This window comes from Aotus nancymaae, unplaced genomic scaffold, assembly GCF_030222135.1.
Source record: "Aotus nancymaae isolate 86718 unplaced genomic scaffold, 86718_ANA_hifiasm-v0.15.2.pri h1tg000040l, whole genome shotgun sequence".
NCBI lineage: Eukaryota > Metazoa > Chordata > Mammalia > Primates > Aotidae > Aotus > Aotus nancymaae.
In genome coordinates this window covers 10,572,250-10,600,146 of record NW_026988454.1, presented here as the reverse complement: position 1 = coordinate 10,600,146, position 27,897 = coordinate 10,572,250, and the positions used below count along the sequence as shown (strand labels likewise).

The window sequence follows — 27,897 nt, the reverse complement described above, 5'->3', positions numbered from 1 at the left end:
ACTTTGCCTGGAAAGAAGGGACTGGAGCAGCCAGGAGACTCACTTTCCCGCCTCGCTTGGGCCCTTCTCTACGCCTTAGTCTCTCCAGCACGCGCACACAGCATGCACACACACATACCCTACCCAAAGACAGCTGTGGCCCCCTCCTACACCCTGCTCCCCTCGCCTCCCCAACCCCGCTGGTTGTTGGGGGCTGGAGCGAGGAGGTCCCATGGAATTTGTTCTGGTTTCTAGGATGTAAACAAGAGGACTCCAAGCCATGAATTGCCCTGCTTTCTAGACGGTGCAATGTTGACCCTGCAACTTTAGAATCACAATCATTTATTAATAATTTTTTTGAAGCTCCCATCTACCCATGTTAGAGAAATCAACAGGTTCCAGGAATTCAGTATGTCTCTTTGTAACCTAGAGCATGTTCAGTGTTTGGAAACCGTATTTCAATGATTTTCTGAATACCTTTCACGTGTAGGGCTTCTTCCCCCAGAATCTGACAGTCCCTTTCTGTGAAGAGAAGTGGACACACCTGGGAACCATTCCCTCCCTCTGGACTGTGGTCAGGAAACGCCTGCAGGGCCTTGCCCCGCCTGCACGGTGTCCTCACTTCTGCATCCATACAGGTGGCTCCAGTGGGCATTTTTTAATTTTACATTTTTTACATGAAGCAATAGAAGTAAAAATACTTATTTTTTCAAAATTTAATGTGCTCCATGAAACCTGTTGGCAAGCGCTTTCCTTCCCCACCCTCCCCCATCTAAATCTTTGGTTTCTACTTGTTTTTTGGATTTTTTTTTTTTTGACCTTGTATCCCAAGGACTAAAAAATTAGCACAGACACATTTGATGTTGAATGAACTAGTAAGTCACAGTAGGTGGTGGTCTTCATCAGTTTCTCTGTGTAAGTTTTTAAAGAATGTATGAAGATAGTCATGAATGTACTGAGTGTTCGCATCCTGCTTCAGTTCACCTTGGCTGTGCCTACACGACAACGAATGTTTGACAGGGAATAAAGTCATGTCTGGCGTCATTTGCGCTTGTGTGCCCCTCCCCTTTCAGTGTTGGCTCCAAACCTTCCTTCCCTTTTATGTTCATGGGGAGGGGACCACCTAGCAGCAATCATCAACCAACCAACCAATGGGATCTACTCAGTGGTGAATGGATTGGCTATTTAATTGGTAACAGGTGCTGGCCCGACCACACCACAGCGTGGCCACTGGGTTCCTTTAGAGACGGCCTCCATTTCCAACGTTCCCCCCAAATGTTTGCTTCTTGCCCAGTCAAGAGGGGATCTCGAGACTCCTGAGTGGAGGTTGTGAGCTTGCACCCTGCCTGGCTGTAGATAGACTGTATAGATAGATATATGAAGTGGGGGTGGGGACCAAGGGGCTATTACTGCTGTTTGGAAACACTTGCCTCCCGTGGGTCCAGCCTTAATGTTTTTCTGATATCCTAGTAATAGCAGACCCTGCACAAAGTGGTTATCAGAGTTAATACTGTGAGGATACAAAATAATGAGAACAGTTTTACCAAAGATATGAAATCTCACATCATGTCTGCATTTTACCATTGATTGGAGTGCATCCTTAGAAAACTGAATGTAACAAAAACCCAGGACATTTTTGGAAATTGTATGCTCTCTAGCAACTTTGTGTGAATTTTTATACAAACACTGTTTTACGAGTTATATAAAATGTTATAAAAATAGGAAAAACAAAAGAAATAGGGCCATTCCTTGAGGGGACATTACATGGAGAATGTAGGGCTCACTTCTCTAGAATGCTGGCTCCTCAAATCCTTTAAGTTTGATGGTCATGAATTCTACTTCTCTCCCAGCTCAGTAAGACTCTTGCAACACAAGGTATTACTATTTATTTGGCCTCTGTGCTGCAAAAAATTTTCTGTAATAAATAGCCGTGGTTCACATCAATGCATTTTATTTCTCTCCAGGATCTTGGCTCATTAAATCCTGGTGGCTTTGTTACTCTCTGCTGTTTAGAGCTGTTTTTCTTGGGGGACTGCTTTATCCTACCCATATGGGTTTAAAAAAATTTTTTTTGAGAGAGGCTCTCACTTTGTTGCCCAGGCTAGAGTGCAGAGGCACAATCTTGGCTCACTGCAACCTCTGCCTCCCGGGCTCAAGCCATCCTCCCGCCTCAGCCTCCCGAGTAGCTGGAACTACAGGTGCACACCCATGATGCCCAGCCAATTTTTGTATTTTTAGTAGAGATGGGGTTTCACCATGTTGTGCAGGCTGGTCTCGAACTCCTGAGCTCAAGCAGTCCTCCCACCTCAGCTGCCCAAAGGGCTGGGGTTACAGGCATGAGCCACCGTGCCTGGCCCTCATGGCTTTTTTTGTAGAAGTGTTAGTCCAATACAAGCCATCCTATCAAAGGTGGAAGTAGAAGTTTCCCATTTTTTAATTTTTAGGGAAAAATAATATGTTGCCAGAAGTCTGCATTATGCAAATGGCATATTTATTCTTTCTCTCCCATGCAAGGACGGAGGCTTCTTGTGATGCTTGTGTCTTCTCAGCCTCATTGCTTTATTTGACATTTGCTCTTAAGCAGATTTGAAGACTTCTAACAATTTGGTCACACATTCTGTGATTTTCCATCAGTCCCTGTGGACCTGACGTTTCTCAAACTGGTCTCTGGAGAACAGAATGATTTTCCTTGGCTGCTTAGAGGCTGGGTGTGTGGCTATGGCAGCAGTAGCTGCTGCTCCAAGAGTAGGAAGGGGTTAGCCTTGAAGAATCCACTGGGATAAAATATGGGTTTGTGTCATCCAAAGCTCAGTGAGGAAAACTGGCTAAAATAAATAATTCCCTCTCAAGATATGGCTGTTGCTATGCCTAGGGAGACGGTTTCCATAAGAAACAACAATAAAAATAGCATTATTTTTAAACTGGGAAGGAATGGCACTTAGGTATCCAGATTTTAAAATAATATTGAATAACAGGAAATGTTGAAAGATTCAGCTATTTTCGTTTGACAGCATCTCTTTTTGCATTCCTCCGATTCTGAAGAAACGAAAAAGAGATAGTTCTTCATGTCCTCCATATGCTAGAAAGAAATGTCAAAATGTTTTGAACCTTTTTTATGGGACAGAAATGTAAAATTCTGGCACTGCAATCAGATGTTTCCATTTTTCGTCTATTGAGAGCTTCTCTTAAGTTGTTGAGGATTCTTTCAGCATACTCAAGTTATCAATCAACTACTATGAGTCTTTGTTTGTTTTTTGTTTTTGTTTTTTGAGACAGAGTCTTGTTCTGTCACCCAGGCTGGAGTGCGGTGGCGCAATCTCGGCTCACTGCAACCTCCACCTCCTAGGTTCAAGTGATTCTCCTGCCTCAGCCTTCTGAGTAGCTGGGAGTGAAGAAACACACCACCATGCCCAGCTAATTTTTGTACTTTTAGTAGAGACAGGGTTTCGCCATGTTGGCCAGGCTGACCGCAGGTGATCTGCCCATCTTGGCCTCTCAAAGTGCTGGGATTACAGGCATGAGCCACTGCACCCAGCCTACCATGAGCTTTTAAGAAATAAGTTGGCTTTGATAAGAACAAATGACTCCAATTTTCCCCAATATCTTTGACTTGTTTTCTCTTGTTATCCAGAAATTTGTCCTTGCTTAATGAAACTTTATAAAAACATGTCTCTTCCCTTCTGATGATGGAATCATTCAGGTTATGGAAATACAGACATTTACTTGTGAGAAATGTGCAAAGCGTTTTTGATATTTTAAAACTAATTTATTTTAAGAATTACTTTCTGCTTCTGGTGGGGCAACTCAGCCCACTGGAGGCAGAGTTAGAGGAAGCAGGGTCAGCCGTGGGTGCGGGGAGTGCTAGAGAAAGCCAGGTCCCAGGGGGCTTCCCACCGATGCTCAGACAATTCAGGGCCTGGACCACGCGCTCACAGATCTGAAGTTGAACCCTCAGTCCCCCAGTTTTCAACTTGAAAGAGACAAAGAGTTTTAGAACTTTATTTAACACACAACAGTTAAAGGTAAATTCAAATAACAGCTCAATCGTGCAACTGAGCTGTGTTCAGAAATGCCTCCAGCATAAACTCTGATTGCCTAAGACCGTGCGTCTGATGCCTCTGCTAGAAGCTGGTCCGCACAGCACTCAGGGAGACTGTCTAAGGAAGTGGCTATTGTCCTTTAATGAAATCCCCATAGCCGGGTTCTCTGTGCCAGAGCTGTTGAGCGGTTGAAGCCTGATTTGAAACCTGGGCGTGCCCTACTATTGCTAAGGAACTTCCATATTCCAAAGGAAATAAAAGATGCCAGGACTAAAACGACGGTGGTTCTACTGGTATACCTAGTGATATGTTAGTATTTAGAGACAGCTTAAAAAGAGCTGAGGTCACATAAATAAAGATAGACAAAATAGATATTAGGCCTGGTGCGGTGGCTCATGCCTGTAATCTCAGCACTTTGGGAGGCCAAGGTGGGAAGACAGCTTAAGTCCAGGAGTTCAAGACCAGCCTGGGCAACATAGGGAGACCTTGTCTCTACAAATAATTAAAAAATTAGCTGGGCATGGTGATGTGCACCTGTGGTCCCAGCAACTCAGGAGGCTGAGGTAGGAGGATCATCTGAGCCCTGGAGGTAGAGGCTGCAGTGAGCAGTGATTGTGCCACTGCCACTCTAGCCTGGGTAACAAAGCAAGACTCAGTCTCGAAAAAAAAAAAAAAAAAAAAGAAGAAAGAAAGAAAGAAAAGAAAAAGGAAAAGAAAAAAACAGACATCATTCTGATCTTGTAGGTAAAAGGAATTCCCAACCTTCAAAGTGAAATTTTAAAGCTACCTCCTTTTAGCTATCTTCTGGTTGCCCCAGCCAGGAGTGAACGCCTGGTCTCTCTAATTCAGCATTTATATGCTGCTGTTAGGCAGTGATGACTCCATATGGGCCTAATTTGTATTTCCAGCGTGAAAGTTCCTCAATGGGATTATTATGTCTACAGTTACTTTGTGCCCTCCATGGTACTCAGGAAATTACTTTAAAGCAAGTAGCTGTGTGATCTCAAGGAAATCACATAACTTCTAAACATTTTTGCTCATTTATAAAAAGAGGACAATGATAGTACCTACCTAATTGAGATTGTGTAAAGATTAAATAACTCAAGTGAACTGTGTAGTATGCTGCTTAGCACACGATACTCAGATAAATACTGTGCATGGGTAAATATATGTGTGTGTGTGTATATATATATATACACACACACATAACATATATACTTCTATCTATCAATCTATACACATCTATATATATATAAATATTGATGCTGACCGGGTGTGGTGGCTCACGCCTGTAATCCCAGCACTTTGGGAGGCCGAGGTGGATCACTTGAAGCCGGGAGTTCAAGACCAGCTGTCTCCACTAGGAAAAAAAAGTACAAAAATTAGCTGGGCATGGTGGTATGTGTCTGTAATAGGCCAGCTACTTGGGCGGCTGAGGCAGGAGATTGCTTGAACCTGGGAGGCAGAGGTTGCAGTGAGCTGAGATCGTGTCACTGCACTCCAGCCTGGGCAACAGAGCAAGATTCCATCACGCGCACAAAGACATACATGCACGTGTGGGCACGCGCGCACCTCCCCCCGCCCCCACACACACTGATGCTATGCCATCCCAGGGTTCTGTGGCTAAGATGAAAGAAGAGCAAGCAGTGCCTGGCACACTTTCTAAACACATGCCCTCCCCTTCCCTCTCAATCTTTGTCTGCAATGCTTACTTTTTACTGTGCCTACATCCTGAGGAAACCTGGCTAACTGGTAGAGAAACTAGAAAAGAAAGCATTTTCCCTAGAAGCCAAATGCATTTATAAGTGCTCTCTTGTCACATTACGGAAACTTTCTAACAGCAAATTGTGCTGGTTGCCGCTGTCATCTTTGTTGTTATGTAGAAGCTGCTAAGTGATTTCACCACCAAGTCTGAGGGTTTATAGAAGCATCTCTCCCACTAAGCAAAGACTACAGGCGGCTTGACGCACTACACTAGAATGAGTCCCAGAACATCTTCAGTACGGTGCAATGGAGCAGCTTGGTACCCATTGCTAGGGTACCACTCTCTGTATAGGGTTTCTAGGGTAACTGCCATCCCAACATCCTCGGGTTTGTATTCTGGTTATTCCTCGCACGAAGATGACAATCTCCTTCAAGGCCTGAAGGCCTCTAATTCTATTCACTACTTATGGCTTTCCTGCCCTCCTTCCTCAGACCCCACACTTTCCGAAAACCCTTGCACACTGACCTCCCTACTCCCGCGACCACTCTCTCGGAGGACCTGCGCACCTCATAATCTCCAAACGCAGCACTCTCCTGCCGGACCTCCATGGAGCTGATGTCCTCTCTGGAGTGTTTAAACTGTTCAGTGCCCGTCCTTTTAAAACCCTGTCCTTTATTGGCTTCTTGGGAATTACACTCTGGGATTTTCTCTCTCTGACTAATCCATCTTGCTGCTGCCACCCCCTCCCACCTTCTGTCCCTCAGATGTCAGCGTTCCCCAAGGTTCTGCCCTGAGCTACATTTTTTCCTTGCTCTATATATTTATTCCCGCTAGAATCAATCCACTCATATGCTTATTACAAGAATGGGCCAATGCAGGTAAATTTAATGAAAAAAGTAAAAAAGTCACACAAAATTCTAGACATAAACATTGTCGTCTATCTATATTTATGCATATAGTTGCATTTTATAAAAACCAGATCATTCTATGTTTAGTAACCTGATTGTTTTTCTTTTTCTTTTTGAGACGAAGTCTCACTCTGTCACCCAGGCTGGAGTGCAGTAGCACAATCGTGGCTCACCGCAAGCTTCACCTCCCAGGTTCAAGCGATTCTTCTGCCTCAGCCTCCCAAGTAGCTGGGATTACAGGGGCCCACCACCATGCCCAGCTGATTTTTGTATTTTTAGTAGAGACGGGATTTCACCATGTTGGTTAGGCTGGTCTCAAACTCCTGACCTCGTGATCCCTCTGCCTCAGCCTCCCAAAGTGCTGGGATTACAGGTGTGAGCCACGGCACACAGCTGGTAACCTGATTTTTTTTTTTTTTAAGTTTTTAAACTTTTTATTTGCATATTAAAAAAATGTGCATTCCAATAATTAAAATCATTTCAACAAAAAAAATGGCACTCTGATTAAACTGCATTACAGCCTGCAGGATGCCTTGGGCCAGCTTGGTTTTACTCTAGATTTCACATTCGTCCCACCCCACTTCCTCCACCCCACTTCTTCCTTCACCAACATGCAAGTTCTTTCCTTCCCTGCCAGCCAGATAGACAGATGGGAGAGGCAGGCGCGGCCTTCGTTGTCAGTAGTTCTTTGATGTGAAAGGGGCAGCACAGTCATTTAAACTTGATCCAACCTCTTTGCATCTTACAAAGTTGAACAGCTAAAAGAAGTAAAACAAGAAGGCAATGCTTGTGGAATGTACAGTGCATATTGGCGGCGCACAACTCATTACGATTCGCCTGCTTGCTTCTCCTGTTCAATCGTTTCTTTGGAAGGCAGTGGATTTTTCTCTTGCATTTCTGTCTTCAGTTTCGACTTATCGAATTTCTTGATCTCAGCCATATCGGGTTTGTCAGACATGGTTGCGGAGGAAAAGCGGAGCGAGGCGCACGGACGAGCAAAGTCTGGTCTGCGCAGTGGCCACCACCGAGTTGTCCGGTAACCTGATTTTAAAAAATTCAGTAATATGCTAAGGCAGGCAGATCACTTGAGGTCAGGAGTTTGAGGCCAACTGAGTCAGGAGAGTCTCTTGAACCTGGGAGGCAGAGGTTGCAGTGAGCTGAGATGGTGCCACTGCACTCCAGCCTGGGTGACAGAGTGTGACTATGACTCAAAAATAAATAAATAAATAAATATTATGGTTTGAATATATTGACATGTCAACACAGGATTTTTATCATCATTTTAGGTGTACCATATTGTATTCGTTTTCTAGGGCTGCCATAACAAAATACAACAGCCTGGGTGGCTAGAAACAGCAGTCCCCAATCTTTTTGGCACAGGGACCAGTTTTTTGGAAGACAAGTTTTCCACAGACCAGGGTGGGGGTTGGGGGAGATAGTTTTAGGATGATTCAAGCCCATTACATTTATTGTGTACTTTATTTCCGTTATTATTACATTGTAATATATAAGGAAATAATTTTATGATCCACTATAATGTAGGATCAATGTGAGCCCTGAGCTTGTTTTTCTGCAACTCGACAGTCCCATCTGGGGGTGATGGGAGATGGTGACAGATCATCAGGCATTGGATCCTCATAAGGGTCCGCAACCTAGATCCCTCACATGTGTGGTTCACATAGAGTTTGTGCTCCTATGAGAATCTAATGCTGCCACTGATCTAACAGGAGGTGAAGCTCAGGCAGTAATGAGAGCAATGGGGAGGCTCTAAATATAGCTGAAGCTTTGCCTGCTTGCCCACCACTTACCTCCTGCTGTGTGGCCCAGTTCCAAACAGGCCACAGACCGGAAGTTGGAGATCCCTGGCTTAAACAACAGAAATGTATTGTCTCACAGGTCTAGCGACTAGAAGTCTGACATCGAGGTGTCAACAGGGTTAGTTTCTTCTGAGGTCTTGCTCTTGGCTTGGAAATGCTCATCTTCTCTGTGTCTTTCCATGGTTGGTCTTCCCTGTGTATGTCTAAGATACTGGATTAGGGCCTCTCTCTTTAAAGGCCCTATCTCCAAATACAGTCACGTTCTGAGGCACTGGGGGTGGTACTGAGCACATGAATGAATGGAGGAACAATTCAGCTCATAGTGTGTTTCTCTCTCTCTCTCTCAATCAATCAAAAACAGGATCTTGCTCTCTCATCCAGGCTGGAGTGCAGTGGTGTGATAGCAGCTCACTGCAGCCTTGACCTCCTGGGATCAAGTGATCCTCCCACTTCAGCCTCTTGAATAATTAGGACCACAGGTGCATGCCACTACACCCGGTTAATTTTTTTTTTTTTTTTGGTAGAAACAGGGTCTCACCATGTTGCCCAGGCTGATCTCAAACACCTGGGCTTAAGCAATTCTCCCATCTTGGCCTCCCAAAGTGCTGGGATTATAGGCACGAGCCACTGTGCCTGGCCATAGCGTGTGCGCGCGTGCGCGCGCGCGCGCACACACACACACATATTTATTATACTTCAAGTACTGGGGTACATGTGCAGATCTTGCAGGATTGTTACATAGGTATACACATGCCATGGTGGTTTGCTGCCTCCATCCCCCCTTCACCTACATTAGATATTTCTCCTAATGTTATCCCTCCCCAACCTCCCCACCCCCTGCTATTTCTCCCCTAGCCCCCCACCCGGCAACAGATCCTAGTGTGTAATGTTCCCCTCCCTGTGTCCATGTGTTCTCATTGTTCAACACCCACTTATGAGTGAGAACATGTGGTGTTTGGTTTTCTGTTCTTGTGTCAGTTTGCTGAGAATGATGGTTTCCAGATTCATCCATATGCCTGCAAAGGACATGGACTTATCCTTTTTTATGGCTGCATAGTATTCCATGGTGTATATGTACCACATTTTTTTAAAATCCAGTCTAACCTTGATGGGCATTTGGGTTGGTTCCAAGTCTTTGCTATTGTAAACAGTGCCACAATGAACATACGTGTGCATGTGTCTTTATAACAGAATGATTTATAATCTTGTGGGTATATACCCAGTAATGGGATTGCTGGGTCAAATGGTATTTCTATTTCTAGATCCTTGAGGAATCACCACACTGTCTTCCACAATGGTTGCACTAATTTACACTCCCACCAACAGTGTAAAAGCATTCCTATTTCTCCACATCATCTCCAGCATCTGTTGTCTCCAGATTTTTTAATGATTGCCTTTCTAACTGGTGTGAGATGGTATCTCAATGTGATTTTGATTTGCATTTCTCTGATGAGCAGTGATGATGAGCATTTTTTCATATGTTTTTTGGCCACATAAATGTCTTCTTTTGAAAAGTGTCTGCTCACATCCTTTGGCCACTTTTTGATGGGTTTGTTTCTTTGTTTGTTGTAAATTTCTTTTAGTTCTTTGCAGATTCTGGATATTAGCCCTTTGTCAGATTGGCAGCTTGCAAAAATTTCTTCCCTTTCTCTTGGTTGTTGGTTCATGCTAATGATTGTTTCTTTTGCTGTGCAGAAGCTCTTAAGTTTAATTAGATCCCATTTGTCTATTTTGGTTTTTGTTTTCATTGCTTTTGGTGTTTTAGTCATGAAGTCCTTGCCTATACCTATGTCCTGAATGGTATTGCCTATGTTTTCTTCTAGGGTTTTTACACTGTTAGGTTTTATGATTAAATCTTTAATCCATCTGGAGTTAATTTTTGTGCAAGGTGTAAGGAATGGCTCCAGTTTCAGGTTTCTGCACATGGTTAGCCAGCTTTCCCAACACCATTTATTAAACAGGAAATCTTTTCCCCATTGCTTGTTTTTGTCAGGTTTGTCAAAGATCAGATGGTTGTAGGTGTGTGGCATTACTTCTGAGGCCTCTGTTCTGTTCTATTGGTCTATATCTCTGTTTTGGTACCAGTACCATGCTGTTTTGATTATGATAGCCTTATAGTATAGTTTGAAGTCAGATAGCATGATGTCTCCAGCTTTGTTCTTTTTGCTCAGGATTGTCTTGGCTATACAGGCTCTTTTTTGGTTCCATATGAAGTTTAAGGTGTTTTTTTCCAGTTCTGTGAAGAAGGCAATGGTGGCTTGATGGGGATAGCATTGAATCTATAAATTACTCTGGGCAGTATGGCCATTTTCATGGTATTGATTCTTCCTAACCATGAGCATGGAATGTTTTTTCACCTGTGTCCTCTCTTATTTCCTTGAGCAGTGGTTTGTAGTTCTCCTTGAAGAGGTCCTTCACATCCTTTGTTAGTTGTATTCCTCGGTATTTTATTCTCTTTGTAGCAATTGTGAATGGGAGTTCACTCATGATTTGGCTGTTTGTTGTTGGTGTATAAAAATGCTTGTGATTTTTGCACATTGATTTTGTATCCTGAGACTTTGCTGAAGTTCCTTATCATCTTAAGGAGATTTTGGGCTAAGATGATTGGGTCTTCTAAATATACAATCACGTCGTCTGCAAATAGAGACAATTTGACTTCCTCTTTTCCTAATTGAATACTCTTTACTTCCTTTTCTTGTCTGATTGCTATGGCTATAATTTCCAATAATATGTTGCATAGGAATGGTGAGAGAGGGCACCCTTGACTAGTGCCAGTTTTCAAAGGGAATGCTTCCAGTTTTTGCCCATTCAGTATGATTATAGATAGCTTTTATTATTTTGAGATGCATTCCATTGATACCTCGTTTATTGAGAGTTTTAGCACAAAGGGCTGTTGAATTTTGTCAAAGGTCTACTCTGCATCTATTGAGATAATCATGTGGTTTTTGTCTTTGGTTCTGTTTATGTGATGGATTACATTTGTGGATTTCCATATATTGAATCAGCCTTGCATCACCAGGATGAAGCCTACTTAATCATGATGGATAATCTTTTTGATATGCGGTTGCATTCTGTTTGCCAGTATTTAATTGAAGATTTTTGCATCGCTGTTCATCATGGATATTGGCCTGAAATTTTCTTTTTTCAGTTGTGTCTCTGCCAGGTTTTGGTATCAGGATGATATTGGTCTCATAAAATGACTTAGGGAGTATTCCCTCTTTTTGTATTGTTGGAATAGTTTCAGAAGGAATGGTACCAGCTCCTTGTTGTACATTTGGTAGAATTTGGCTGTGAACCCATCTTGACCTGGACTTTTTTTGGTTGGTAGGCTATTAATCGCTGCCTCAACTTCAGACCTGATTATTAGTCTATTCAGGGATTCAGCTTCTTCCTGGTTTAGTCTTGGGAGGGTGTAAGTGTTCAGAAATTTATCCATTTCTTCTAGATTTACTGGTTTATATGTATAGAGTTGTTTGTAGTAATCTCTGATGGTAGTATGTATTTCTTGTGGAATCAGTGGTGATACCCCCTTTATCATTTTTTTGCATCTATTCAATTCTTCTCTCTTTTCTTTTTTATTAGTGTGGCTAGTGGTCTATTTTGTTGATCTTTTCAAAACCCAGTTCCTTGATTTATTGAAGAGTTTTTCGTGTCTCTATCTCCTTTGGTTCTGCTTTGATCTTAGTTATTTCTTGTCTTCTGCTAGCTTTTGAATTTGTTTGATCTTGCTCCTCTAGTTCTTTTAACGTTGATGATAGGGTGTTGATTTTAGAACTTTCCTCACTTCTCCTGTGGGCATTTAGTGCTATAAATTTCCCTCTAGACACTGCTTTAAATGTGTCCCAGAGATTCTGGTATATTGTGTCTTCATTCTCATGGTTTCAAAGAACAGCTTTATTTCTGCCTTCATTTCATTATTTATCCAGTAGTTATTCAGGAGCAGATTGTTCAGTTTCCATGTAGTTGTGTGCTTTTGCATGAGTTTCTTAGTCCTAAGTTCTAATTTGATTGCACTGTGGCCTGAGAGACTGATTGTTATGATTTCCATTCTTTTGCATTTGCTGAAGAGTGATTTACTTCCAATTATATGGTCAATTTTAGGGTAGGTGTGATGTGGTGCTGAGAAGAATGTATAATCTATAGTTTTGGGGTGGAGAATTCTGTAGATGTCTATTAGGTCTGCTTGGTCCAGATCTGAGGTCAAGTCCTGGATATCCTTGTTAATTTTCTGTCTCGTTGATCTGTCTAATGTTGACAGTGGAGGGTTAAAGTCTCCCACTATTATTGTGTGGGAGTCTAAGTCTCTTTGTAGGTCATTAAGAACTTGCTTTATGTATCTGGGTGCTTTTGTATTGGGTGCATATATATTTAGGTTAGTTAGCTCTTCTTGTTGCATTGATCTCTTTACCATTATGTAATGCCCTTCTTTGTCTCTTTTGATCTTTGTTGGTTTAAAGTCCATTTTATCAGAGACTAGGATTGCAACCCCTGCTTTTTTTTTTTTTTTTTTTGCTCTCCATTTGCTTGGTAAATCTTCCTCCATCCCTTTATTTTGAGTCTATGTGTGTCTTTGCAGGTGAGATGAGTCTCCTGAATACAGCACACCAATGGGTCTTGACTTTTTATCCAATTTGCCAGTCTGTGTCTTTTGATTGGGTCATTTAGCCCATTTATATTTAAGGTTAATATTGTTAAGTGTGAATCTGATCCTGCCATTTTGATGCTAGCTGGTTGTTTTGCCCATTAGTTAACGCAGTTTCTTCATTGTGTTGATGGTCTTTACCATTTGGTACATTTTTGCAGTGGCTGGTACTAGTTATTCCTTTCCATGTTTAGTGCTTCCTTCAGGAGCTCTTGTAAGGCAGGCTTGGTGGTGATGAAATCTCTCAGCAATTGCTTGTTTGTAAAGGATTTTATTTCTCCTTCACTTATGAAGCTTAGTTTGGCTGGATGTGAAATTCTGGGTTGAAAGTTCTTTTGTTTAAGGATTTTGAATATTGGCCCCCATTCTCTTCTGGCTTGTAGGGTTTCTGCCAAGAGATTCATTGTAAGTCTGATGGGCTTCCCTTTGTGGGTAACCTGACCTTTCTCTCTGGCTGCCCTTTAGCATTTTTTCCTTCATTTCAACCCTGGTGAATCTGATGATTATGTGCCTTGGGGTTGCTCTTCTTGAGGAATATCTTTATGATGTTCTCCGTATTTCCTGGATTTGAATGGTGGCCTGTCTTGCTAGATTGGGGAAGTTCTCCTGAATAATATCCTGAAGAGTGTTTTCCTGCTTGGATTCATTCCGCCTGTCACATTCAGGTGCACCGATCAAATGTAGATTAGGTTTTTTCACATAATCCTATATTTTTTGGAGGTTTTGTTAATTTCTTTTCACTTTTTTCTCTAACCTTGCCTTCTCATTTTATTTCACTAGTTGATCTTCAATCTCTGATATCCTTTCTTCTGCTTGATTGATTTGGCTATTGAAACTTGTGTATGCTTCGTGAAGTTCTTGTGCTGTGTTTTTCAGCTCCATCAAGTCATTTATGTTATTCTCTAAGCTGGTTATTCTAGTTAGCATTTCATCTAATCTTTATTTATTTATTTATTTATTTTATTGCATTTTAGGTTTTGGGATACATGTGAAAAACATGCAAGTTTGTTGCATAGGTGCATACGTGGCAGTATGATTTGCTGCCTCCCTCCCCTTCACCTATATCTGGCATTTCTCCCCATGCTATCCCTCCCCAACTCCCCACCCCCCCACTATCGCCCCCTCCCCCCAATGGACCCCCGTGTATAGTGCTCCCCTCCCTGTGTCCATGTGTTCTCCTTGTTCAACACCCGCCTATGAGTGAGAACATGTGGTGTTTGATTTTGTGTTCTTGTGTCAGTTTGCTGAGAATGATGTTTTCCAGGTTCATCCATGTCCCTACGAAGGATGTGAACTCCTCATTTTTAATGGCTGCATAATATTCCATGGTGTATATGTGCCACATTTTTCCTGTCCAGTCTATCATCGATGGGCATTTGGGCTGGTTCCAGGTCTTTGCTATTGTAAACTGTGCTGCAATGAACATTCGTGTGCATGTGTCCTTATAGTAGAACGATTTATAATCCTTTGGATATATGCCCAGTAATGGGATTGCTGGGTCAAATGGAATTTCTATTTCTAGGTCCTTGAGGAATCGCCACACTGTTTTCCACAGTGGTTGAACTAATTTACACTCCCACCAACAGTGTAAAAGTGTTCCTGTTTCTCCACATCCTCTCCAGCATCTGTTTTCTCCGGATTTTTTAATGATCGCCATTCTAACTGGCGTGAGATGGTATCTCAATGTAGTTTTGATTTGCATTTCTCTAATGACCAGTGATGATGAGCATTTTTTCATATGTTTGTTGGCCTCATGTATGTCTTCTTTTGTAAAGTATCTGTTCATATCCTTCGCCCATTTTTGAATGGGTTTGTTTGTTTTTTTCTTGTAAATCTTTTTTAGTTCATTGTAAATTCTGGATATCAGCCCTTTGTCAGACGGGTAGGCTGCAAAGATTTTTTCCCATTCTGTTGGTTGCCGATTCACTCTAATGACTGTTTCTTTTGCCGTGCAGAAGCTGTGGAGTTTGATTAGGTCCCATTTGTCTATTTTGGCTTTTGTTGCCAATGCTTTTGCTGTTTTGGTCATAAAGTCCTTGCCTACGCCTATGTCCTGAATGGTTTTGCCTAGGTTTCCTTCTAGTGTTTTTATGGTGTTACGTCTTATGTTTAAGTCTTTAATCCATCTGGAGTCAATTTTAGTGTAAGGTGTCAGGAAGGGGTCCAGTTTCTGCTTTCTGCATATGGCTAGCCAGTTTTCCCAACACCACTTATTGAACAGGGAATCCTTTCCCCATTGCTTGTTTTTTTCAGGTTTGTCAAAGATCAGGTGGTTGTAGATATGTTGTGTCGCCTCCGATGCCTCTGTTCTGTTCCATTGGTCTATATCTCTGTTTTGGTACCAGTACCATGCTGTTTTGATTACCGTAGCCTTGTAGTAGAGTTTGATGTCTGGTAGTGTGATGCCTCCCGCTTTGTTCTTTTTGCTTAGAATTGACTTGGCTATGCGGGCTCTCTTTTGGTTCCATATGAAGTTTAAGGTGGTTTTTTCCAGTTCTGTGAGGAAGGTCATTGGTAGCTTGATGGGGATAGCGTTGAATCTGTAAATTACTTTGGGCAGTATGGCCATTTTCACAATATTAATTCTTCCTAACCATGAACATGGAATGTTTCTCCATCTGTTTGTATCCTCTCTTATTTCGTTGAGCAGTGATTTGTAGTTCTCCTTGAAGAGGTCCTTTACATTCCTTGTTAGTTGTATTCCTAGGTATTTTATTCTCTTTGTAGCAATTGTGAATGGCAGTTCGTTCCTGATTTGGTTCTCTTTAAGTCTGTTATTGGTGTATAGGAATGCTTGTGATTTTTGCACATTGATTTTGTATCCTGAGACTTTGCTGAAGTTGCTTATCAGTTTCAGGAGATTTTGGGCTGAGGTGATAGGGTCTTCTAGATATACAATCATGTCGTCTGCAAATAGAGACAATTTGACTTCCTCCTTTTCTAATCGAATACCCTTTATTTCTTTTTCTTGCCTGATTGCTCTGGCTAGAACTTCCAGTACTATATTGAATAGGAGTGGTGAGAGAGGGCATCCTTGTCTAGTGCCAGATTTCAAAGGGAATGCTTCCAGTTTTTGCCCATTCAGTATGATATTGGCTGTCGGTTTGTCATAAATAGCTTTTATTATTTTGAGATACGTTCCGTCGATACCTAGTTTATTGAGAGTTTTTAGCATAAAGCGCTGTTGAATTTTGTCGAAGGCCTTCTCTGCATCAATTGAGATAATCATGTGGTTTTTGTTTTTGGTTCTGTTTATGTGGTGAATTACATTTATAGACTTGCGTATATTGAACCAGCCTTGCATCCCTGGGATGAATCCTACTTGATCATGGTGGATAAGCTTTTTGATGTGTTGTTGTAATCGGCTTGCCAGTATTTTATTGAAGATTTTTGCATCTATGTTCATCATGGATATTAGCCTGTAGTTTTCTTTTCTTGTTGAGTCTCTGCCGGGTTTTGGTATTAGGATGATGTTGGTCTCATAAAATGATTTGGGAAGGATTCCCTCTTTTTGGATTATTTGGAATAGTTTCAGTAGGAATGGTACCAGTTCCTCTTTGTATGTCTGGTAGAATTCGGCTGTGAAACCATCTGGGCCTGGGCTTTTTTTGGGTGGTAGGCTCTTAATTGCTGCCTCGACTTCAGACCTCGTTATTGGTCTATTCAGGGTTTCAACTTCTTCCTGGTTTAGGCATGGGAGGAGGCTACTGTCCAGGAATTTATCCATTTCTTCCAGGTTTTCTAATTTATGTGCATAGAGTTGTTTGTAATAATCTCTGATGATGGTTTGAATTTCTGTGGCATCTGTAGTGATATCCCCTTTATCATTTTTTATTGCATCTATTTGGTTATTCTCTCTTTTCTTTTTTATTAGTTTGGCTAGTGGTCTGTCTATTTTGTTGATCTTTTCAAAAAACCAGCTCCTGGATTTATTGATTTTTTGTAGGGTTTTTCGTGTCTCTATCTCCTTCAATTCTGCTTTGATCTTAGTTATTTCTTGTCTTCTGCTAGGTTTTGAGTTTTTTTGATCTTGCTCCTCTAGCTCTTTCAGTTTTGATGATAGGGTGTCAATTTTAGTTCTCTCCTTTCTTCTCATGTGGGCACTTATTGCTATATATTTTCCTCTAGAGACTGCTTTAAATGTGTCCCAGAGATTCTGGTATGTGGTGTCTTCATTCTCGTTGGTTTCGAAGAACATCTTTATTTCTGCCTTCATTTCAGTGTTTATCCAGTCAACATTCAGGAGAAAGTTGTTCAATTTTCATGAGGCTGTGCGATTCTGGGTTGGCTTCTGAAATCTGAGTTCTAACTTGATTGCACTGTGGTCTGAGAGACTGTTTGTTATGGTTTCCGTTCTTTTGCATTTGCTGAGGAGTGATTTACTTCCAATTATGTGGTCAATTTTAGAGTAGGTGTGATGTGGTGCTGAGAAGAATGTATATTCTGTGGTTTTGGGCTGGAGAGTTCTGTAAATGTCTATTAGGTTTGCTTGTTCCAGGTCTGAGTTCAAGTCCTGGATATCCTTATTAATTTTCTGTCTCGTCGATCTGTCTAATATTGACAATGGTGTGTTGAAGTCTCCCACTATTAATGTGTGGGAGTCTAGGTCTCTTTTCAAGTCTTTAAGAACTTGCCTTATGTATCTGGGTGCTCCTGTATTAGGTGCATATATATTTAGGATCGTTAGCTCTTCTTGTTGCATTGATCCTTTTACCATTATGTAATGTCCTTCTTTGTCTCTTTTGATCTTTGTTGCTTTAAAGTCTATTTTATCAGAGATGAGAATTGCAACTCCTGCTTTTTTTTGCTCTCCATTTGCTTGGTAAATCTTCCTCCATCCCTTTATTTTGAGCCTTTGTGTATCCTTGCATGTGAGGTGGGTTTCCTGGATACAGCACACTGATGGGTTTTGGCTTTTTATCCAATTTGCCAGTCTATGTCTTTTGATTGGGGCATTTAGTCCATTTACATTTAGGGTTAATATTGTTATGTGTGAGTTTGATCCTGTCATTTTGATGCTAGCTGGCTGTTTTGCCCATTGATTGATGCAGATTCTTCATTGTGTTGCTGCTCTTTACCATTTCGTGCATTTTTGGAGTGGCTGGTGCTGGTTGTTTTTTTCTATGTGTAGTGTCTCCTTCAGGAGCTCTTGTAAAGCTGGTCTGTTGGTGATGAAATCTGTGAGTACTTGCTTGTTCACAAAGGATTTTATTTTTCCTTCACTTATGAAGCTTAGTTTGGCTGGATATGAAATTCTGGGTTGAAAGTTCTTTTCTTTAAGGATGTTGAATATCGGCCCCCACTCTCTTCTGGCCTGTAGGGTTTCTGCTGAGAGATCTGCTGTGAGTCTGATGGGTTTCCCTTTGTGGGTAACCCGACCTTTCTCTCTGGCTGCCCTTAGTATTTTCTCCTTCATTTCAACCCTGGTGAATCTGATGATTATGTTCCTTGGGGTTGCTCTTCTAGAGGAATATCTTTGTGGTGTTTTCTGTATTTCCTGGACTTGAATATTGGCCTGCCTTGCTAGGTTGGGGAAGTTTTCCTGGATAATATCCTGAAGAGTATTTTCCAGCTTGGATGCATTCTCTTCGTCACATTCAGGCACACCTATCAAACGTAGATTAGGTCTTTTCACGTAGTCCCATATTGCTTGTTGACTCTGTTCATTCCTTTTTACCTTGTTTTCTCTAATCTTCCCTTCTCATTTTATTTCATTGAGTTGATCTTTGACTTCTGATATCCTTTCTTCTGCTTGGTCAATTCTGCTGTTGAAACTTGTGCGTGCTTCACGAAGTTCTCGTGTTGTGTTTTTCAGCTCCATCAATTCACTCATATTCCTCTCTAAGTTGTCCATTCTCGTTAGCATTTCATCAAGTCTTTTTTCAAGGTTCTTAGTTTCTTTGCATTGGGTTAGAACATGTTCTTTTAGCTCACAGAAGTTTCTTATTATCCATTTTCTGAAAGCTGATTCTGTCATTTCATCACACTCATTCTCCATCCAGTCTTGTTCCCGTGCTGGTGAGGAGTTATGCTGCCTTGTAGGGGGAGAGGTGTTCTGGTTTTGGGTGTTTTCAGCCTTTTTGCGCTGGTTTCTTCCCATCTTTGTGGATTTATCTGCCTATTGACTTTGTAGTTGCTGTCTTTCTGATTTTGGTAATTTTAAGTCTGCAGCAGCTGAACTCATAAACCCCCTTTTCTTCTCCCCAGGTGTTCTGGCCCAGGGGTTAGCGCTTTATGCTTTTCAGCTGTGTTGCTACCGTTTTCCCTGCCCACAAGGTGGCAGTCTAGTCACACTCGGCCTGCAGAGGCTTCGCTGAGCTGTTTTGGGCTCCGCCCAGCTTCCATGTGAGCTTCCCTGTAGTCCTGTGGGTGTAGTTAGAACTGCTTCCGCTATGCTGGCCCGCCCCTGTAGTGACGGAGTCTCTGTAGTGGCGGGTTGTCTTGGTTATGGAAAATTGCCCCGGGAACTGCAGGGTGTTTCCCGATGGAGGACGCCCCTCCCCCTCAGAGCTGGACCGTCCCGGGTTCAGCCGTGTTTCCAGAGGGGCCCTCTTTGCCCGGTAATCTCTTGGCTTGCCTCCTTGCCACAGCTCCCCTTGCTGGCCCAGAGGGGACACAGTCTCGTTCACTTTGCTCAAGGAGCTGCTGCTCCCTGCCCCCGGTGCAGGCCGAGTGGCTGCTCTGGTCCAGCCAGCGGAGCTGGGAACCCGTGGAGCTTCTCCGCCTGTGAATCTCCTGGTCTGTGGGCAGTTAAAATCCGCTGCCCTGTGTGCCGCTGCCTCAGCTGAAGCAGCGGCTCTGAGATTCGTGGCGCTCCCTTGCCCAGGGTCTCCTGGCTTGGCTCCCTGCTTCAGCTCCCCTTGCTGGCTCAGAGGGAACTCTGTCTCTCTCGCTCTGCATAAGAAGCCACTGCCCCCCGCCCCAGGGCGTAGGCTGAGCGGCCACGCCACTCAAACCAGCGGTGCTGGTGACCCGTGAGGCTTCTCCTGCTGTGAATCTCCTGGTCTGTGGGCAGTAAAAATCCATCTGGAAATGCGGCGTCCACTCACCCTCTGCGCCTTCTCTCAGAGCTGCAATCCTGACTTCCTCCTAAGCGGCCATCTTGGATCCTCTCCTCATCTAATCTTTTTTCAAGGTTCTTAGTTTCTTTGCACTGGGTTAGAATACGTTCATTTAGCTCAGAGAATTTTGTTATTATCCACTTTCTGAAGCCTGCTTCTGTGAATTCATCAAACTCATTCTCCATCCAGTTAGGTTCCCTTGCTAATGAGGAGTTGTGATCCTTGGAGGAGGAGAGGTGTCCTGGTTTTTGGTGTTTTCATCCTTTATGTGCTGGTTTCTTCCCGTCTTTGTGGATTTATCTACCTGTGGTCTTTGAAGTTGGTGACTTTTGGATAGGGTCTCTGAGTGGGCATCCTTTTTGTTGATGTTGAGGCTATTTCTTTCTGCTTTTTAGTTTTCCTTCTAACACTCAGGCCCTTCTGTTGCAGAACTGCTGGAGGTCCACTCCAGACCCTGCTTGGCTGGGAATCACCTGCAGGGGGTGCAGAACAGCAAGGATTGCTGCCTGTTTCTTCCTCTGGTAGCTTTGTCCCAGAAGGGTACCCACCAGATGTCAGCCAGAGGTGACACTTTGGATATACAGGGGTCAGGGAGCTGCTTGAGGAGGTAGTGTGCCCCTCGTCAGAGCTCAAGTGCTGTGGTGTGAGCTCTGTCGCTCCCTTCAGAGCTGCTGGGCAGGGATGTTTAAGTCTGCTGCAGTGGAACTCACAACCGCTCCTTTTCCCAGGTGCTTTGCCTCAGGAAGGTGTGGCTTTATTTATAAGTCCCTGACAGGCTGCTGCCTTTCTTCAGAGATGCCCTGATCAGCAAGGAGGGATTCTAGTCACAGTCTGCCTGCAGAGGCTTGCTGAGCTGCCGTGGGCTCCCCGCAGCTGCTGTGTAAACTTCTTTGTGTTTTTGTTTACACAGGTAGGGTTAGAGCTGCCTCTATAATGGCAGACGCCCCTCCCCCAACAAAGCTCGACCCTGGAGGGTCGAGCTCAAACTGCTGTACTGGCCGCAAAAATCCCAAGCCAGTAGGATTCAGTTTGCTAGTCTCTGTAGGGATGGGACCCGCGGAGCCAGATCTCCTAGCTCCCTGCCTTCAGCCCCCTTTCTCTGAGGGGTATTGATTGGTGACCCTGTCTTGCAGGCACTCCAGGCGCCAGTCAAAATGGCTGCTCAGATTTGTGCTGGGAACTCTCAGTGCTGGCTGAAATCAGCTGACCAGATTTGCCCTGGAAACCTGTGGCGCCTGTTGGCATATGGGGATCTCCTGGTCTGTGGGCTGCAAAGACTGCTCGAGAAACGCAGCATCAGAACCGGAGCTCCGGAGTGGCTGGACGTCCCCAGTGGCCTCTGTTGGGTAGAAGGGAGTGCCCTCCAGCCCATAGCACTTCCCAGGTGAGGCAATGTCCCACCCTGCCTCGGTTTGCTCTCCTTGGGCTACACCCACTGTCCAACCAGTCCCATTGAGATGAACCTGGTACCTCGGTTGGAAATGTGAAGATCACTCGCCTTCTGTGTCACTCTCACTGGGAACTGCGCTCTGGAGCTGTTCCTATTTGGCCTTCTTGGTGGATGTCTTGGCACATATATTTTTAAAAGGAATTCATTCCTGGACATTTAAGTCATTTTTTTCAAATATTTAGATAATACCATGATAGCCACCTTTTATCTTTAGTTTTGGCGTTTTCTTGTCATCCCTTTGGTTGATGAGTTGAATTTCAGGAGTGGTCCACACCACATGCCAGCTTCCCCTGTGAAACTGACCACGGGCAGCCATTCCTTAACCGCGACCCTGTGCTCTGCTGCATTCTCCATCATTGTGGTAATTATTCTACTCTGCCCTGTGGGGAAGTCCTTAGTCACATTTTTGTCAATACACTTAATGTCGAAGAATGGTTCTTACTTGTCTCTGCATCCTCCCAGGCTAGAGCACATTCCTGGGACTCTGGATGGATGGATGGAATTCACCAATGTTACCTCACTTCCCCTCAGGTGCCCAACACTTTTAAGGTTCAAACCTTATATTTTCCCATCATTTAGGCTCTCTTTGTCTCCTTTCCTTCTTGGTTCTTTCTTTCCATACTCTTTTTACTTTTTAGCCGAAAGAGATTTTTCAAAGCTTTGCCTCAAACTCACTGAACATCTGTGTTAACTTAGATAGCTAGATTTGTGGCACTGTTAAGATACCTAAGTTAAGAAAATGGAATTTTTATTACGCACTTTCCCTTTTGCCAGGAGGATAATAAATATTTAGTGAAAAGCTGATTGAGATAAAGTAACATGGTAAGTTTTTCTTGTGGTGACGAGTTTACGTGTGGACAGAATCATCACAGGGGTCTGACAATATTCACCTAGTATAACTTAGCGCATCACCCTATTTGCACCTTTCCAGTGAATTACACATGCATTTCACCTTTCCAGAGTTCCTTCTAACCTGTGCTTGACAGCTCCCATATTTTGCCTAAACCTCAATGATCAATGCTGCTAATAAGCTGCTGTTCTATGTCTCAGTAGCTGTGGATGCCAACCTCCCTCAGATACAGAGGATGAGGGCTGCACTAATTAGAGACCAGGACACGTTCAAAGAGAAATGCCCTTACACTGGTGATTTGGGGAGGATAGATTTTTTATCCGAGGAAACATATTGTTTGGAAACTCTTTTAGTCATTTCTAAACAAACTTGTTTAGAAATTGTTTCTAAACCAATTTGTTTAAAAATGACTAAAATTTAAAAGTAATCTTATTACTGGCCAGGCCCAGTGGCTCACACCTGTAATCCTAGCACTTTGGGAGGCTGAGGCAGGTGGATCACCCTAGGTCAAGAGTTAGAGACCAGCCTGGTCAATATGGTGAAACCCCATTGCTGCTAAAAAATAGAAAAATTTGCTGGGTGTGGTAGTGGGTGCCTATAGTCCCAGCTACTCAGGAGACTGAAGCAGGAGAGTTGCTTGAACCCGGGAGGCGGAGGTTACAGTGAGCCGAGTTCGCACCACTGTACTCCAGCCTGGGCGACAGAGCTGGCTGGAGCTGTCTTTAAAAAAATAATAATAATAATCTTATTACTTTTGAAATTAAAAAGTAATCTTATTCTTAAAAAAAAAAAAAATTAGGAAATGCTGGCCAGGCACAGTGGCTCGCCACTGTAATTCCAGTAATCTGGGAGGCTGACATGGAAAAACAGCTTGAGGCCAGGAGTTGGAGACCAGCCTGGGCAACATAGCAAGACCCCTGTCTCCACAAAAAAATCACAAAATTAGCCAGGCATGGTGGCGCACACCTAAAGTCCCATCAACTCTGGAGGCTCAAATGGGAGACTCACTTGAGGCTGCAGTGAGCTATGATCATGCCATTATATTCCAGCTCAGGGACAGTGTGAGACCCTGTCTCTAAAAATAACATAGTTGGAAATATTGTAGGAATTTTTAAAAACCCTTTTAGATAATAATATAATAAAATATAATACTCTCCCCGGTACCCACATATAACACAAGAAGTAAAATGCATTCAATTTAAACTCCTTGTTCTTTTTTCTTCTTTCCTCCTTTCCTCTCTCGCAGATGTAACAAATCTCCTGAAATTTGTGTTCAGAATCCCTTTTGATTTTTTCCGAATTTTAGAGTACATGTATTTAACTATAAACAATGTATCCTGTTGTAATTCTCGTAAAAGATGTTATAATTATGTAAACTCCAGCAAATTTCTTTCTTCTCAACATCTTTTTTTCTAAAATCTATGTTTATTCTTATAGTTCTAATGATTTAATTTCACTCCCATATAATATTCTATTTTATGAAAGGTCCACAATTTATTTATCTAGTCTCCTACTAAGGGACATGCAGGCTGTTCTTAATTTTAATTTAATTAATTTATTTTTTTACTGTTTTAAAAACAGTGCGTTAGTGAAAACTCTTGCACGTATCTTCTTCTGCACAGTACTAACTGCCTAGCTGGAGGGATGGATGAGAGTTCTGTTGTTTCGCCTCCTCTTCAGCATTTGGTATTGTTTCAGCTGTGGCTTCTTCATTACCACTGCTTACTACTGAAAGTCGTATAGGACAAGAATCGTCTCAGTTGGTTCAGGCTGCTGTAACAAAATACCATAAACTGGGTGACGTAAACAGCAGACATTTATTTCTTACAAGGCGATTATGATAAGTACGCATACTTTTAGTGGTTATTTCCAGAATAGTCACTTAAAAATAAGGAAAAGAAGTACAGCTAAAAAAACAGTAGAGAAATTAAAATGGAATGTGATAAAAATTTTTGATTAAAAGAAGGCAAGAAAGGAGTTGTAAAGAATCAAAATATAAGATCAGTTATGTAGTTATACAGTCTGATCTCATATTTTCATTCTTTGTAACTCTTTGTATTTTATTTAACAGAAAACAAATAAAATGGCAGGCCTAAATCTAATCTATCAGTAATCACATTCAATGTAAAGGTACTAAGCACGCTTATTAAAAACAGATTGTCAGATGAGATTTATTAAAAAGCAAGACCTAACTACATGCTGTTTAAAAGGGTTACTCTGTGTAAAGTACAGAGGGAATGAAAGCCAATGATAGAAAAAGACATACTATGCAAACAGTACGTGTAAGGAATCTGCGATGGCGACGTTAATACCAGATAAAAGAGACTTCAACACAAGGAATAAAAACAAGTTTTAGTAACTTTAAAAGAGCGGGTCACACAGTGGCTCTATGCCTGTAATCCCAGCACTTGGGGAGGCTAAGGCTGGAGATCACTTGAGCCCAGGCCTTGAGCCCAGGTGTTTGAGGCCAGCTTGGGTAACATGAGACCTTATCTCTACAGAAAATAAAAATAAAAAAAATTAGCCAATCCTGGTGGTGTGTGCCTGTAGTCCCAGCTGCTCTGGGGGTGGAGGTGGGAGGATCTCTTGAGCCCAGGAATTCAAGGCTGCAGTGAGCTGTGATCATGTCACTGCAGTTCAATCTGGGTAATAGAGCGAGACCCAGTCTCAAAAATAAATAAATAACTGAACTAAACTAAAATAATAAACAGATTATTTTACAGATTCTCTGACCACAAAATAATTAAGTTAGAAATGAATAGCTATATGAAGAAATTAAACAACTTCTTTTTTTTTTCCATAAAGCTATATTTATTCAATTTAAATGACAACTTTTATTCTGACAGGGAACATGTCACTGCCAGATGACAGGTTTAGAATCGCCCCTTTAGATCTTTCCACCATTCCAGTACACCAATCGTGTCATCTTACAAACAGAAAGAATATTAATATTTATCATTTTCTTGATCATATTGTCCAAGTCAGGAATGTCCAAAAAGTATTCAGGATACTCATATGACATTCCCACGTTGTTCACTAAGACGCCGATTTCAAGACCAGCCAGGCCTGTTTTAATTTTACCATGAATATCTTTTGATGCAAAGTCAGCAACAATGGTTCTAGTCTCCACTTTGCATTTTTCTTTGATTTCACTGGAAACCTGGTCAAGTTTATTCTGCGATCTGCTGATAAGGACAACTTTCATTCCACCCTTTGCTAACTCTTCTGCATATGATTTTCCAGTTTTATCTGTACTACCTGTGACAACTGCTCATTCTCCAAGCCCTGGGCCCACCCCCGCCTAGTTCCCCACTCCCTCGACCCTGAGGGCGGTGAAGAGCCGGTACCAGATGCCAGATGCGCAGGGCTAGGTAGGCCATGGTGTCTGCGCCCACCCAGTACAGGAAGCTGGCAGCAGGGAGAGCACTCTCCATAGCTTTTCTCTAGACCACACTACCTTCGTGAACCAAAATAACTTACTTCTAAATAAACCACGGAAAAAAGAAAAAATCAGCTGGGTGCAATGGCTCACGCTTGTAATCCCAGCACTTTGGGAGGCTGAGGCGGGTGGATCACGAGGTCAGGAGTTCAAGACCAGCCTGGCCAAAATGCTGAAACCCCATCTCTACTAAAAACACAAAAAAGTTAGCTGGGGGTAGGGGCAGGCACCTATAATCCCAGCTACTCGGGAGGCTAAGGCAGAGAATTGCTTGAACACGGGAGGTGGTGGTTGCAGTGAGCCGAGATCACGCAGCTGCACTCCAGCCTGGGCAACGGAGCGAGACTCAGTCTAAAAAAAAAAAAGAAAGAAAAGAAAAGAAAAAATCATGAGAAGAAATCTAAGAAGAAAATTAGAAGATACTTTAAACTCTGATGGTAAAGATACAATGATACAACATATCACAAACATATCAAAATGTGCGGGATGTAGCTCAGGTGGTCCTCACAGGAAAATCTATAGTTTTAAATACTTGTATTAGAAAATAAAAAAGTTTAAAATTAATCTAAATTTTTATCTTAAGAATCTAGAATAAGATGAGTAAATTAAACCCAAAGAAAATAGATGGGAAGTACTTAAAAATATAAATGAAATAGAAAACAAATAATAGCTTAAACTAACAAAGCAAAAAGTTGTTTTCCTGAAAAAAAAATTAATGAAATGGACAAACCCCAGTAAGAATGATTGAGAAAAATTGCCATTACCTGAAATAAATGATCTTTCAGGCATTAAATAGCTAATAACAGATTATGAACAACTTAAACTAAATAGAAAACTTCCTTGAAAAAACAGCTTACCAAAACAGACCCAAGGTGAAAGAGAAAATAAGAACAGCTCTATATCTTTTAAATAAATTGAATTTTCTATCATCAACTTCTTCTCAAATAGAATTCCAGAAGCAAATGAATTGACTGGTGAATTTTATCAAACACTTAAGAAATAAATATCAGTCTTACAAAAACCACTTCAAAAACATAGATGAGGGAACAATTCCCATCCCATGTTATAAGGCAGGAGAATCCTGAAGCCAACACCTGACAAGACATGACAATAAAAAGAAAAAAGAAAAGAAAAAAAGATGTTATTAACCAGTTACCTTAAGAAACATAAATGTATTTTTTTCATACAATGTTAGCAATTCAAATCCAGTAATATATGAAAAGGACAATATATGTTGATCAAGTGAGAATTTTCTCAGAAATGTAAAGTTTTTTTTTTTTTTTTGAGAGGGTCTGTCTCTGTTACTCGGCTGAAGTACAGTGGCATGATCTCTGCTCACTGCAGCCTCTGCCTCCTGGGTTCAAGCAATTCTCCTGCCTTAGCCTCCTGAGTAGCTGGGATTACAGGCATGCACCACCATGCCTGGCTAATTTTTGTATTTTTAGTAGAGACGGGTTTTCGCCATGTTGGCCAGGCTGGTCTTGAACACCTGACCTCAGGTGATTGACCCGCCTCAGCCTCCCAAAGTACTGCGAGCCAGTGTGAGCCACTGCAACTGGCCCTAAAGGTTTTTATTTTTTTTTACATTCAATTATTAAGCAATGTAATCAATCATATTAGTAAAATAAAGGAGAAAACTATGTCAGTAGGCACAAAAAGAACATCTGACAAACTTCAACACCCCAACATATAAAACTCTCAGCAAACCAGAAATAGAAGAAAATTTTCTCAGCCTGATAAAGGGCAGCTATAGAGATCCTAAAGGTAACATTATTTTTAGTGATAAAATATCTGATGCTTTCACCCTAAGACTGGGAATATGAAAGGATGTTGTCATAAATTTGTTTAATATTTGTTGCTGCTTTGTTTAAAATTTGTTTAAATTTGTTGCTGCCTTGGCATCCATTTTTAGGCCCAACGTAAGTTGTTTAAAACCCAGTCGTAGCGCATCACCTCTGCCCTAGTTAAAACTTCCTCTCCCTGCCTGCTTGTTTTTGATATAGCCC

General features: G+C 42.1%; 1 protein-coding gene and 1 pseudogene across 1 annotated transcript; both read right to left on the bottom strand.

Moving 5' to 3' along the window:
• Positions 1 to 7,173: 7,173 nt before the first annotated feature.
• On the bottom strand, positions 7,174 to 7,622 carry LOC105716848 (thymosin beta-4-like). Its single transcript, XM_064360374.1, has one exon. It carries the CDS (start codon positions 7,588 to 7,590, stop codon positions 7,459 to 7,461), a length of 132 nt encoding a protein of 43 aa, XP_064216444.1. The 5' UTR covers positions 7,591 to 7,622; the 3' UTR covers positions 7,174 to 7,458.
• Positions 7,623 to 25,272: 17,650 nt separating this feature from the next.
• On the bottom strand, positions 25,273 to 25,886 carry LOC105717734 (very-long-chain 3-oxoacyl-CoA reductase-like; annotated as a pseudogene).
• Between the last annotated feature and the right edge of the window lie 2,011 nt (positions 25,887 to 27,897).

Coding starts and splice junctions, on each gene's coding strand:
- LOC105716848 (XM_064360374.1), bottom strand. CDS start 7,590: ATGTCTGACAAACCCGATATGGCTGAGATCAAGAAATTCGATAAGTCG.